The sequence below is a fragment of the Manis javanica genome, chromosome 4, assembly GCF_040802235.1.
Source record: "Manis javanica isolate MJ-LG chromosome 4, MJ_LKY, whole genome shotgun sequence".
In the NCBI taxonomy this organism is placed as follows: Eukaryota; Metazoa; Chordata; class Mammalia; order Pholidota; family Manidae; genus Manis; species Manis javanica.
Genome location: NC_133159.1, coordinates 177,307,388 through 177,320,851, shown reverse-complemented (window position 1 = coordinate 177,320,851; position 13,464 = coordinate 177,307,388). Strand labels below are relative to the sequence as shown.

Genomic DNA, 13,464 nt, shown 5'->3' with positions numbered 1-13,464 from the left:
TTAGCAAGAGCCTTCCTGGTGCCAGGAGAGCCCCACTTGGTTGGCCACTGCATCTTCCTGTGCCCTTTGAGGCTCTGTCCCTTAAGGACCCCTCTCCCCAGGGACCACAGGGACCCTCTCCCCAGGGACTACTGCAGACCTTCCTAGTTTCTCAGCCATAGAAACCTGTTCAAGACACTGGCTCAGCAGCAGCCAAGACCCACAGTATCGGAGAGAGACAAAGTATGTATGTTCTGTGGGGAAAGCACTCCAGGGAAATAAGGGAAAAAAGAATATAAACAGCTTTGAGCATGACCTTGGCTAGCTCTAGAAAAAGTCTGCTTTGTTCTATGATGTTTAGAAGGGGTGGACCTAGAATAATTACCAATTGAGAGAGAGAAAACTTACTGGAAGCGTAGCCACGGCTGCAGGGAGGTGATGGGAACTGGGTCTGTGGGACAAATGGCCTTAGAAGGGAGAGGAAGGAGGGTGGAGTGCAGACATGAGAGCTTGCAGTCAAGGACTGGGCTTGGTTGTGAAGGAATCTGCAGCCTAGGACAGGTGGGAATATAGGGGAACTAACGATGCCAGCCAGAGGAGGGAGCCAGGGTGCTGGGGGACACACTGAGAGTCAGCCACAGGCTAGGGAGAGGGCTGGGAGGCGCTGGATGAGAGCAAGCAAGGAAGGGCCCAGCTAGGGGCAGAGCGAGGGAAAGAGAAGGAGGCCAGGCAGTCTGTTTGTACGAGGGTTTCTTGTCTCAGCCCCACTGACATTGTGGCTGGGTCATTCTTTGTCACTGGGGCCTGTTCTGGTCACAGTAGGATGATTAGTTACATCCCTGGCCTCTACCCACTAGATGCTAGGAGCTCAAGTTGTGACAATCAAAAATGTCTCCAGACATTGTCAAATACCCCCCAGGGGGCAAAATGCCACCAGTTGAGAGTATGCAAGCCATGTTCTGAGTGCATAACTGCTTTGTTTTTCAGTGAAGTCCCTGGGCAGGGTGGAGGGCATGCTGACCCTGATGGTAAGGAGGCTAAAGGCCAGCTATCAGGATAGGCAGAGGGGTTAGATGACAGGGGAAGGCATCCTCTGAGCCTGCTCCTGTTGGAGGACCCATCGTGGTGTGCCTCTGTGGGAGAGCTGCCATTTGCCCCTCCACACCCATGCCCCACTCTTCTCCATCCTGCCTTCCTCTACCAATGAGCCCAGCTCCAGTGCAGCGCCCTCTCCTACAGCAAAAACTTTCACTACTTCCGAAACAGCTCCCCATTTTTGTTCCTTCAGGGTCTGGGGTGGTGGTGGCTTCCAGCTGCTGCTAGCCCAGGGGTGCTTCACCATTCCCTTAATCCTGCTCGCACCTCTGCACAGAGTTCCTTCATTAAACTCTCCTCAGTCAGCCCCTTTGAATATGCCACCTGTTTCTTGCTGGGAGGCTGAGAGTTTTGGATCCAAGCCCCTCTTGAAACAAGGCAGACTTGGCAGCCTCCCCAGACTGCTGTTTTGCTATATGTTATTGCTGCTTTTTTGAAATGCATTAGCAGCTCAGAAATGGCCTTAAGATCTGGGGCTGTGATTAATCAAACTGCTAATTCTCCACATGAAAAATGCAATGTCAGAAAAGGCCCCACTGCATAGTCCTGGCTAATGATTAAAACCATCTTAATACATAACCAATGACTCATTGTTATTGATATGGGCCTGAGTGGAGAATGAGCAGCAGCCAGAGGCCCTAGTACCAGACGAGGTTATACAACAGGACCGGGGAACAAGTCACTTGATTGCTTTGAGGCTCAATTTTCTGTTCGTCTGAGGATGTGGGCTGGGGAGGCATGGGACGTGAAACGGCGAGGTGATAGGAGTGAATGAAGCCCTCCTGAGGCTCTGCAGAGACCTAAGGTCTAATATGCAGAGGCATCTGGGAGGTTATATTATTGGTGATGATGAAGCTAACATTTTATTTAGAACTTAATGGCAAATTTTGTACGTACATCATCTACTTTTAATTTTGACAAGTTTGTACTGTTTGTTCCCTCACGTTACATATGAAGATAAGCTTGGAGAAATTTAATTTCTCAATGTCATATAACTAGTAAGTGGCAGAAGGATTCAAACCTGTATGTCCAACTCCACAATCCATGCTCTTAACCACCAGACATATTCCCTCTGGGTGGAGAACCCTATAGGCCTTTCTGGGGGTCTGAGCCTGAATCTTCTTTTCCCGCTGCATGAAAGGCTAATAGATGACTTGATCATTAAGACAAATTCTTTATGAACATCCTTTGTGGGCCAGGCACTGTGCAAAGCTCTGGGGATGTAAGAGTAAATGAGATTGGACCCCAGGCTCATGGAACTTACAGTCTGGTGCAGGGGTTGAGAAACGTTTTCTGTAAAGAGCCAGAGAGTAAATATTTTGGGCTTTGTGGGTAATATATATGGTCTTGGCCAGAACTACTTACAGCACTTTGTGCCGTCAAAGTGTAAAAACAGCTGTATGTGATATGTAAAGAAATAAACATGGACAGTGTTCCAATAAAATGTTTTTGAACTTTATGTAATTTTCACATGTCACAGTATATTATTCTTAAAAAAATGTTTTTTAAACCATTTAGGAATGTAAAGACTATTAGCTGTGAGCAGTACAAAAACAGGTGGTGGGAAGGATTTAGCTTGCCAGCCATGGTTAGCCTAGTCCTGGTCTAGTGGGACAAGCACAAAACACAATACTTATTAGAAATCAAAACAGTGTTTACTTCTCAGTGGGAGGGAAGGGACTAGGAGGGGCACATGTTCTATTTCTTGATCTGGGTAGTGGCTACATGGTATAACACATCAAACTGTAAACTTATGATTTGTGCCGTTCTCTGTTTTGTTATACTTCAATAAAAAAGATGATTAGAAATGATAAGCCATTGTAAGTAATGATGAACTAAAGCCGAGTGCTGTGGAGACAAGAAGGGGTCCTAATTCAGTCTGGGAGAGGATGGGTCAGAGAAGACTTCTGCAAGAAAGTGTTTGACGAGAGGGTCTTTGGCAGAAAAGGAAGCTGAAGCTGGCATTAAGCTTATTGACCATGTTTCCTGTCATTTATAAAAATATTTTTTACTCACCACGGGTTAATTTTGATTTTTTAAAACCCTACATTAAAATATTTACCTTGATTACTGAGGCTTTTGGCGCCCCTTTAATTCTGCACCAGAGGCCAGTGCCTCATTCGCCTCACCCTAGTTTCAGCCCCGTTGGACAGGGTGGGAGATAGGGCTCGGTCCTTAGTACGAGAGAAGCCTCTCCTTCCGTCTCCTCATCTACGTAAAGGGGAGGAGGGTGAAGCGGGACAGGATTTCTAAGGTTTAAAGTCCTCCCTGGCGCTATGTAGACAGCATCTTGCCGGTTCACCCCTGTAACATGCCCCGAGTAGATGAATGGGGAGTTAAAGATCCCGGCGAGACTCCCTTTTTCCCACACTTCCGGACTCCATGGTTATTGTCCAATGGGCGGGGAGGCTCGCTTGGAACGTGGCCCCTGAGTGGCTGAGACGAAACCCGGGCTTGCAAGTTGGCTTTCAAAAGAGAAAGGCACTTTCGTCATCAGAGAGCGACGAGAGCCAGGAGAAAGAGGCTAAGTAAAGTAACCTCCTTTCTAATTGGCTCCCTCCATCAGAGGATTGAAACAGCGGTGAGGATTTGCTCCCCTCCAACTCTACCCTCCAGATAATTGGAGGGAGTATCGCGTACGGTCCGGAAGTCCTGGAGCTGACTCAGTTGTAGGGGGTGGGTCCGAGGGCGGGCTTCTCTTTTGGGGGCGGATTCTTTCGAGGGAGGGGTTGGGGCCGCCACTGTGGGTTCCCCGGAGAGTGGGAGGCGGGGCCCGAGCCTGGATCAGATCGGATGGCTGGTTGCTCTTCCCGGCCATGGCTCTGCGCTGCTGGCGCTGGTGGCACTGGTCGGCGTGCCCTGGGACCCGGCCGCTTTCCGCCGGCAGTAGCAGTAGGAGTAGGGCACCTCTAGGGCTGGGTGAGAGCACTGGGAGGCCCGCGAAAGCTAAGTGCGGAGCCGGGGCAGGGCTGCAGAGGGGCGAGAGAGGGGACCAGGGGCGAGACTGCAGGGGTCCACTCTTGCTGACGAGCTGGGTGTCGTGTACCAGGGCAGATGGGGCTTGTGCAGTGAGATGTGAGGCCCCTAGGTGAGCCAGGGATCAACAAAGGTGAGAAGGGGAAGCCGTGATATCCACAGGTGTGAGAAGGGGTGAATGGGGGGTGATACGGAGATCTGTACGGCAAGAGGGAAGTCCGAGTTGAGACAAAAGTCTGTAGACATGAGTCAGGGTTCTGTATGGTCAATATAGGATTCTGTGGAGAGAGAGGGTCCAGAAGAGGGAAAATAGAGCATTGTGGGGAGATCCACAGGGGCGGGATTGGGATGATACGGTGTCCGTTGGAGGATATGGTATTCTAGCTGGATAGGTAGGGAACCCAGTAAGAAAAATGAAGTTCCGTGCAGAGCGGCTTCCGGTTGGCAGGGGTTGTTGAGCAGGCCGTCTTCAGCGGCGTGGTAAGTTCATGGGTGAGATGTGGGGCTCAGGATGAAGACAGCCTTTGGGAGTTCAGATGAAGTAAGAGACCCTGCAAATGCCAAAGCTCTGAGGAAACAGAAAAGGAGGGGAGGCTGAGGGTGAAATTCCGTCTTCTACCCTACAAAGACATTGGTTTGGGATTGGAGGGGGAGTGTTGATCTGACCTTCCCTCTCCCCCCTCTCCCAGGCGTCTGCCAGCAGTTCTCCACACAGGAGCCGAGCCCCCAGATTTGTGTGGTGGGCAGTGGCCCAGCGGGCTTCTACACAGCCCAACACTTGCTAAAGGTAAGCAATGTCATCTGGTTCCCTCTACCGTGATTCATCTGGTGCTCCAGTCCTGAGGGGAAGTCCTGCCTCTTTAGGTTTTAAAAGCGCTCTGGATCTCCAATGGAGAAGGGACTCCCAGCCCATCTAGATTGGACTCTTCTTTCATGCTTTGCCACCTCCGTCTAGGGCTCCCCGCTCTTCGAGAGAAGAATGTTTGCCTCATGGGCAGTGGGCAGTGGCAGATGGTCCACAAGCCCTTCAGGGAGCTTATGTCTACCTGCAGGATGACTTTGTCCTGCCCCTCATCTCCCCTTCTTTCTCCTCTGTCTCTACTGTCCTCCAGAGTTTTCACCTCAAGGCTCCTGTCTCTTCTCAGGGTTTTCTATAACTTTAGCCTCCTCGCCATGCCCTCCTCACCAGTAGCTGCAGCTCTGGTGGAGCTATGCCAGGCTGTTCTTTCAGCCTGCTCTCCACCTCCCATCCCCCCACCCAAAGGCCAGGGTTTCAGGCCTTACATACTGGCCTTCAGGCAGGGCCCCAAGGCTGCTGATTACCCTGAAGACTTCAGTAGACCTTGGTGGGAGGGAGAACCATGGATTAGGGGGAAGGGAGACCTTGGCTAAGACATGAGACAGCTGGCTTGGTTTGGAGGACTTGGAGTAGAAAGGATTAATATATTAATTATACACACACATATGCTGGTGTTTAAAAGGTAGGGTGACCAGCTGTTCCAGTATGTGCATGTTAAAACTGGGAGGGTGTTGGAGAAACTGAGGTAAGTTTGTCACCCTGCTGAAAAGTGACCTAAGCATGCCTGCCAAGCAACACAGGTGAAAGAGCTAATTACAAGATGTGACGAGGATGAGCTGAATTAGGTGGTAAGTCAGAAAGTGTTTCCTGGAGAAGGCCATGGCTTGGAGAGGGCCTCCCACATGTGGAGTCCCTGGACAGATTGCCACATGTTAGCACACCTTGGGCTCTGGGACAGAGACCAGAGATCTTATAGGGGCCCAGGGAGGTCCTGGAGGGCTTTGTGTAAGGGGCATTGTGTTAGCTGAGCCTGAAACTTGGGGAGCAGGGTGAATGGGCCAGGAAATTTCCAGGCAGGATTCTCAGTGTCCCCACTATGAGCAAAGGCTCTGGCCTGCACTCAGCATGGGCGTCCTTTGTGAGGTGTTGGGGAGTGGACACAAAGGTAGTTACATGCTGGTCCTGGTCCCCTGAGGGCTCCAAGCTACTGGCTGTGCTCCCACAGCAAGAACCTGCATGGCACATTTGGGGCAGTGGCACTTAGCTGAGTCAGGCACTGTCTGTACAATGTGTCATCCTCACGATAACCTCTGAAGCAGGTGTCATGACTCACTTCACAAGTGAGGACACTGAGCCTGAGTGAGGCTGCCCAAGGCTCCTCCTGGACAGGAGAGGTGCTGGGCTCTGAGCGCAGGTGGTCTGATGGCAGAGCCACTCTTTACATTATCTAGGCCATTCACTCAATAATCATTTACTGGACACCAGTCTATTCCAGGCATGGGCTGGGCACTGGGAACATGGGCATGAGTAGAACAGACATCCCTATGCTCAAGGACCTGAAACGTGGGGGTTGTGGAGTGGAGGGGATGGGGGTGTATGTGGTATTCTAAGCTGTGATGGTGTAAGCACAGAACTGGGGGTAGAGGGTGTGGTGTCTGAGAACAGTGCCTGCCCTAGCCTGGAGGAGGAGATGCTCATATTGCTTTCTGAAGGACAGAAGTTGCTGCCAGGTGGGCAGGGGGTGAGTGGAAGGCAAGAGAGCCCCAGGCCCAGAGAACTGTGTGGACAAAGGCCCAGAGGAAGGAGAGAGGGCCCCTCTGGGGACAGGTGAGTTCAGGAAGGTAGGAGTGTACACTGAGGGTGTAGAGGCGATAGCTGAGGGTTGAGGAGATAGGTGGGCGCAGATCCTGGGGTCTTGCTAGCCACCAGCCAGGCTTGGAGTCAGGCAGTTTCTCTTGATGCTGTCCGCCTGCCCACCCTCCTGACAAGTCCCTGTGGTACTTGTTAACATGCACATTTCTGGGCCTAGCTCAGACCTAGGTGGGGCTGTGGCTCAGGAATCAATGATTTAAACAAACAACCCAGGGGAGTCTGGCAGCCCTTGCTACAGGTGGTTGGCTTCACTGAAGGGTTAAGCAAGGGGCTGACAGCACCCCTTCTTTGGGTGGAACTCTGCCTGCAGGGCAGACAGCAGAGCAGGAGGCAGGAGCTGCTCTGGGGGGACGAGGAGGCAAGGAAAGGAGACTGATTGGACAGGGCTGAGGGGAGTCAGAGAGGAGCCCCAGGTTCTGGCCCAGGCTCTGAGTCACAGGGTAGAAGCAGAAGGGAGAGGTTTGGGGGAAGGGGTCGTTGGCTTTAGTCTGGATGGCTTTAAGGTGTCGAGTGGGTCGTTCAGGGGTCTCAGGTTTGGGGCTTGGGGGAGGTCTAGGCAGGAGAGGAAGACTGGAACATTGTCAGCAACTCCCCTGGAATTTGAGGTCACAGGAGGGAGGATGAAACTGCCCCAGGGAATGTGTGCTGGGGGAAAGGAGGGGTCCCAGAATCGGAGAAGCTCAGAGAATATTTTTGTTACAGGAAGGAGGTGGGGATGACACCCAGAGGAAAGGGGGTCTCAGAAAGAGCAGCCTGAGTGAAGGGAGGGACCCGGGAGAGTTAGGGAGGACAGGGTTTCCTAAAGGCAAGGTCAGCCACATGAGGTACCTGTGAATGCCCCCCCGGATTTAGCATTAGGTGGAGGCTGCCTCAGAGCGAGAGCAGTGACCTGGAGGGGAGGCCTCATGGCAGGAAGGAGTGGAAGAGAAAGATGAAAAGTTGGGCTGTGTGTGGGGTTGTCCACCAGGCTGAGCAGTCTGAACTTTGTCCCTCGGCAGTGGGCAGCCAGAAAAATATGTGAGTAAGGCGGTGCCATTCAACAACAGTGATGGTCATGAGCGTTTTGGATTGAATGTGCACAGTGGTCGAGGCTGAGCTAAGCACTTCAGGCCTTGCTTATTCAGTCTCGAGCATCACACCAGGAGGCTGCTCTGTTGTACAGAGAGGTAAAGAATCATTCCTCATGGCACAGAGCCAGCAGTGGTGTCAGGTCCGAAGCCGAAGCTCTTCCTGGGTGTATCAGTGGGGCTTGAGGAGGGTGGTTCAGACATCACCTGCAGCTAATGCTGCTGGCATGATGCTAAATTCTGCTGGCATGGATGAGGAGAGTGAGGTGGCATGGATGGGGTGGTCAGGCTGGACTGGGTGCAGGTGGTGCGTAGAGAGGGAGAGGCGTTTGGACAAAGATGAGGTGAGTGTGAGCCTTTGTAGGGCTTTGGGTGACTGGAGGGTAGGAGTTTATTTGGTTCCACTGATTCGTGAGTATGACAGCCAGACCTAGGGTGGGTGGCGAGGCAGGGTCATCCACTGGAGCCCCAACCACCTGACCCCAAACCTGCCTGCGGCCCAGAGTCTCTCACCATTTTGACCTGGAGACTTCCCAGCAACCCTGTGGCGGTGCCACCAGTGTTAGTTTGCAGAGGAAGAGACCTGCACTCAGGCAGATCCTGGGGCTTGTGGGGCCATGTGGCTGAACTCCAACCCTGTGCCTTCTGCGTGGCCCCTCTAGCTGCTGCAGAGGGCAGGCAGTGTGGAACCAGCATATGAGTGAGATGAGTTTTCCAAGACTGGTCAGGGCCATGTCCATCTGTCCCTCTGTCCCATGCTTCAGCTGTGTCCCAGCTTCCTATCCTGCTAGTGCTCTTTCCAACAGGATGGTCTTAGAGTCTAGAGCTAAGGCAGATATGAATTTCAGAGGGTAGTTCTCGGGTCATCAGACTGACTGGGCATTCTAGAAGTGTCAAAGCATCTTAGGGCAGGGCTGTGTGTCACACTTGACCCAAGTAGATGAAGAAGCTCCCCAGATACAACTTGGTGGGGGAGGGGAAGCTACCACCTTCCTTAGCTGGCCAGAGATCTCAGCGTCTCGGTGGCAGGCAGCCCTCGACGTCAGCCGGCTGCCCGTGCTGCTCTGCTGCCCTGCTCTTGTCTGGCTTTGCAGGCAGCTGGGGAGTCGGGGGCCTCTTTCTCCTTGCAGAGGTCAAGGCCTCTTTGTGTCCTTAGCCCACTGACCTGGGCTCTCCTCTTCTGTCCGGGAAGGGGAGGATATGTGAGGGCCTGGCCTCTCCCTCTCCTGGGGCCCCACCAGCTGCCACTTCTCCCCAGCACCACACCCAGGCCTACGTGGACATCTACGAGAAGCAGCTTGTGCCCTTCGGCCTGATACGCTTTGGTGTAGCGCCCGACCACCCCGAGGTGAAGGTGGGTGTCTGGGCACAGAGTTGGGTGGGGAGACTCGGTCAAGGTGAGGTGGGAAGGGAGGCTCCCTAGCCACATGGAATGACCCCAGGCCGTCCGTGTGGATGCAACCTAGGTTCTGTCCCGGGGACATTGCTGGGTGAGGGTGGTATAGGCGCAGTCCCTGGAGCTGCCCCACCGTCTAACCTCTCCTGCTCCGGGGCCTGGCAGAATGTCATCAGCACCTTTACCCAGACAGCCCGCTCGGACCGTTGTGCCTTCCATGGCAACGTGGTGGTGGGCAGGGACGTGACTGTGCTGGAGCTGCAAAAGGCCTACCATGCTGTGGTGCTGGTGAGTGCAGGCAGGGGGCCGGGCCGGGGAGGCAGGGCCTGGGGGCTGGGCAGCAGCAGCAGGTTGATGGCTGGGGGATGGAGGGCAGTAGGGGTGAGGCCCAAACCACAGGCATGGGCCAGCGTGGAGGCTATGGAGGAGCTGGAAGGAGGCCACTGGGAGCCCTGCAAGGGCTGCCTGGCTCCTTAGCTGGTGCTGAGGGCTCCGGGTCTTTCCTCAGAGCTATGGGGCGGAGGACCATCGGGCCCTGGAGATTCCTGGTGAGGAGCTGCCCGGTGTGTTCTCAGCCCGGGCCTTTGTGGGCTGGTACAATGGGCTTCCTGAGAACCAGGAGGTGAGTTTGGGGAGCACTTCAGCTGCCTCTTCCTCCCACCCCTCAGCTGCATCCAGGGGCAGCCCTTGGACACCACAGCTGGGGGAAGAGGGAGCCACCATCCAGGACTGAGTGGCTCCCAGTGGGATGAGATGTGGGATGTTAGGTAAATCACAGGGAGGTCAATCATGGAAGACCTCCGGGAAGAGGTGGGGCCAGATCGGGGAGGAGGGCCTTGAGTTGAGGCTCAGGTGGGGTGGGCTTTCTGAGTGTGGGGATGAGCCATGAGACTGAGACTGACCAGAGCCAGGACCAGGGACCCTATCCAGACCTCACCCCTCCAGCTGGCTCCAGACCTGAGCTGCGACACAGCCGTGATTCTAGGGCAGGGGAATGTGGCTCTGGACATGGCCCGGATCCTCCTGACCCCCCCGGAGCATCTGGAGGTAAGTAGGTAGGTCAGGGGCCGGAGGGGTGGAGATGGGGTCACAGTGAGGAGAGGGTACTCTTGCCTTCAGAGGTCAGGCCCCATTCCTCCAAACTGAACTCACTGCCTCTGTTTCCCCATGGAGTCAGGCAGAGGCTTTTGGAAGCCTGCAATCTTCATCTCATACCATTTTCCCCTTCACTTTTTGCATGTCAGCTACACAGGCCTTAAAAAAAAAACATACTCAGTGTACACACACCACTCCCCCTGCTTGAAACATTCCCAGCTCAACTTCTGCCAGTCAACCTGTAGTCATCTTTCAGTTCCTGTCTCAGTTCCCTTCCTCCAGAAAGCCTTCCAGGACCACCCCAAATAGGTCCATTTCCCTGTAATACTTTCATCTCATAGACTTGTCTACTTCTGTTTCAAAGCATGTTTGTCATCGCAGCAATTTTATACTTATTGATAAATATTTGATAAGAATCTCTCTCTCTCCACCAGATCAGAAGCTCTGTGAGGGCCAGCACCATGTCTGTTTTGTTCACCACTGATAGCCCCCAATGCCCCTCGCATTGTGCATGGTGCATGGTAAACACTGAGTAAACACTTGTTGGATGAAAGAGCGTGGGCCTGGTTTGCTACTACTAGTTGGAGCCATTTGTAGAATTGGTGGCAGTGCATCATCTGGCCACCAGTTGGGCTGGGGCAGTGGTGCAGTTTCAGGCTGCCAACCTTCTCACTGCTGAGGGTAGGGACCTGAGCAAATAGGGCTGTGCGCATATACCCCCACCCCACCAGCAGTGTCCGATGACTTAAAGGCCCTCCTTTCGTGCCAGAAAACGGACATCACAGAGGCTTCCCTGAGGGCACTGAGACAGAGTCGGGTGAAGACGGTATGGATAGTGGGCCGACGTGGACCCTTGCAAGCAGCCTTCACTATTAAGGTGCTGGGGCCAGAGGGAGAGGGGCCAGGGTCCCAAATAGATGATCTGCCCTGGGGAGGTATGGCAAGACAGAGCCCCTGGGAGTGGCCGCCTCCTGGAGTGAAACAGGAAAATACAGTGCCTCTGTGGTGGGTGGTGGTGGCTCCCACCTGGACTGGGCTTTTGGGTGGGCTCAGGAGTAGCCAGTGCTCTGGGCCTGACCTCCTCTCCCACTCCCCATCCCCAAGGAGCTTCGGGAGATGATTCAGTTACCAGGAACCCGGCCTATTTTGGATCCTGCGGATTTCTTGGGCCTCCAGGACAGAATTAAGGGTGAGGGGCCCTGGCCTGGCCCCCTGGCTCACTAGGGAGGGGACTGTCTAGATCAGAGAGGGCTTGGGGGTGGGCGCTGGAGGACAGGGCTATAAGCCAGGGCTAGGGCCAGCCGTGAGATGTTCTGCATTGCCGACAGACCTCCCCCGCCCAAGGAAGCGGCTGACAGAACTGCTGCTTCGAACAGCTGTGGAGAAGCCAGGGGTGGAGGAGGCTGCCCGCCAGGCATTGGCCCCCCACTCCTGGGGCCTCCGCTTTTTCCGAAGCCCCCAGCAGGTGCTGCCATCACCTGACGGGCGGCAGGCAGCAGGCATCCGCCTGGCAGTCACCAGGCTGGAGGTGAGTCTCGAATTATGCAAAGTCAGCCCCGTTCGCAAGTCCCCCCACCCCAGCCTGATGTTGCCTACATCTTCCCAACAGGGTTTCGGTGAGGCTGCCAAGGCTGTGCCCACTGGAGACACAGAGGACCTTGCTTGTGGGCTGGTGCTGAGCAGTGTTGGGTATAAGAGCCGCCTCATTGACCCCACTGTGCCCTTTGACCCCAAACTTGGGGTTATCCCCAATGTGGAGGGCCGAGTTGTGGATATGCCAGGTGAGAGAATGGCAGAAGGCTAGAAAGCAAACGGTGGGGGGATGGGGAAACTGGTGCTGTCTCCTGGGGCCGTCCATTCATTCCTCCAGTGACATGCTCTGAGCCAGGCCCCGGCCCCGGCCCTATCCTGGGACCCACTCCCATCCTCCTGGCCATAGCGGGGAGGGGAGTTCCCAGTCTAGCTGACATGCCCACTTCTGTTTGGTTTTTAAGTTATTCAGTTTACTGAGGCTTTCTCTAGGCTAGGCCCTGACTTGGTGCTGGGATTGGAGATTGAAGAGTAGCTCTTGTCCTCAGGGAGCTTCCGGTCTGATTAAATAAATGTCCACATACCTGTCTACTCAGTAATTCATTCAGTTAATGTTTACCAAGGGCATGGTGAAGTGGGCAAGACCCAGGTCCTCCCCTCGGAGCTCCTTGTCTACAGGGAGGCTGGGATGTAAGGGAGGGCAGTGGTAAGAGCTGGTGGAGAATCCTGGGCAGTGGGCTCAGCTGATGGTCACTGCTGGGAGGACTTGCAGTGTGGAGATGCATGCGCATGTTTATATACTGGGGTTCAGGTTTGCCAGGAATGTCCAGCCACCTCCCCTTTCCTTACCCCTTTGTTACCCACTCCCAGGCCTCTACTGCAGTGGCTGGGTGAAGCGGGGGCCTACAGGTGTCATTGCCACTACCATGACTGACAGCTTCCTCACTGGCCAGACGCTGCTGCAGGACCTAAAGGCTGGGCTGCTGTCATCTGACCCCAAGCCTGGTTACACGGCCATCGAGGCCCTGCTCAGCAGCCGAGGTCTGGGCCCCATGTGAGCTCCTGGGCCATGGGGTGGGCAGCCCCCTGGGCCTTTCTGCTGTTTGGGAGAGGGTGTCCTAGGCTGGGGGTGGAAGAGGAGATGGAGGCAGTGACTCATCTTCCCTCTGCCACAGGGGTCTGGCCTGTGTCATTCTCGGACTGGGAGAAGCTTGATGCTGAGGAGGTGTCCCGAGGCCAGTGCGCTGGGAAGCCCAGGGAGAAGCTGCTGGATCCTCAGGAGATGCTGCGTCTGCTGGGCCGCTGACCCCAGACCCCAGACCGGCAGGGGCTGGAGGAGTGCTGTGTAGGGGAGAGGAGCCCAGGTCAGCCTGGGTAGGACTGTGCGCCACAGCTGCACTGCCTGCCCTGCCTGGCATGGGACCTTGGCTGCCTCTTCCAGGTGCCTCTGAGTACTTTCTCCTGCCAGACAGAAGGTCGCTCTTGCCAGTGTGGGTTTAACTCTGTTAGGACGGCTTGGAGGTGCAGGCTGACCTTCCTCCCACTCACCTCTCTCCAGCTGGACTGTGGAGGGTCAGCAGGTCGTACATATGCTGGAAATAAAACAGCTGCAACAGGCAGCCAGCGGTTGATGTGTCACTTCTTTTGGGGCTCAG

The 13,464-nt window shown here is 54.6% G+C and overlaps 1 protein-coding gene across 3 annotated transcripts; it reads left to right on the top strand.

The window, feature by feature from the left end:
- The first annotated feature begins 3,809 nt into the window (after window positions 1–3,809).
- FDXR (ferredoxin reductase) lies at window positions 3,810–13,428 on the top strand. Of its 3 annotated transcripts, none has more exons than XM_017643565.3 (12): window positions 3,810–3,993; window positions 4,740–4,837; window positions 9,047–9,142; window positions 9,350–9,472; window positions 9,693–9,806; window positions 10,130–10,231; window positions 11,049–11,105; window positions 11,384–11,468; window positions 11,608–11,807; window positions 11,889–12,060; window positions 12,680–12,850; window positions 12,985–13,428. In XM_017643565.3, the coding sequence occupies exons 1-12, from the start codon at window positions 3,891–3,893 to the stop codon at window positions 13,113–13,115; spliced, it is 1,452 nt and encodes a 483-aa protein (XP_017499054.2). In that variant the 5' UTR covers window positions 3,810–3,890; the 3' UTR covers window positions 13,116–13,428. The 3 variants fall into 3 exon arrangements, with proteins under 3 accessions (XP_017499054.2, XP_017499061.2, XP_017499046.2); XM_017643572.3 differs by having other exon boundaries at window positions 11,049–11,156; window positions 12,680–12,863; XM_017643557.3 differs by having other exon boundaries at window positions 3,811–3,993; window positions 11,049–11,156.
- Window positions 13,429–13,464: the final 36 nt, after the last annotated feature.

Coding starts and splice junctions, on each gene's coding strand:
- FDXR (XM_017643557.3), top strand. CDS start 3,891: ATGGCTCTGCGCTGCTGGCGCTGGTGGCACTGGTCGGCGTGCCCTGGG. Junction 4,838..9,046: donor CAGCCCAACACTTGCTAAAG/GTAAGCAATGTC, acceptor ACTTCTCCCCAG/CACCACACCCAGGCCTACGT. Junction 10,232..11,048: donor CCCCCCCGGAGCATCTGGAG/GTAAGTAGGTAG, acceptor CTTTCGTGCCAG/AAAACGGACATCACAGAGGC.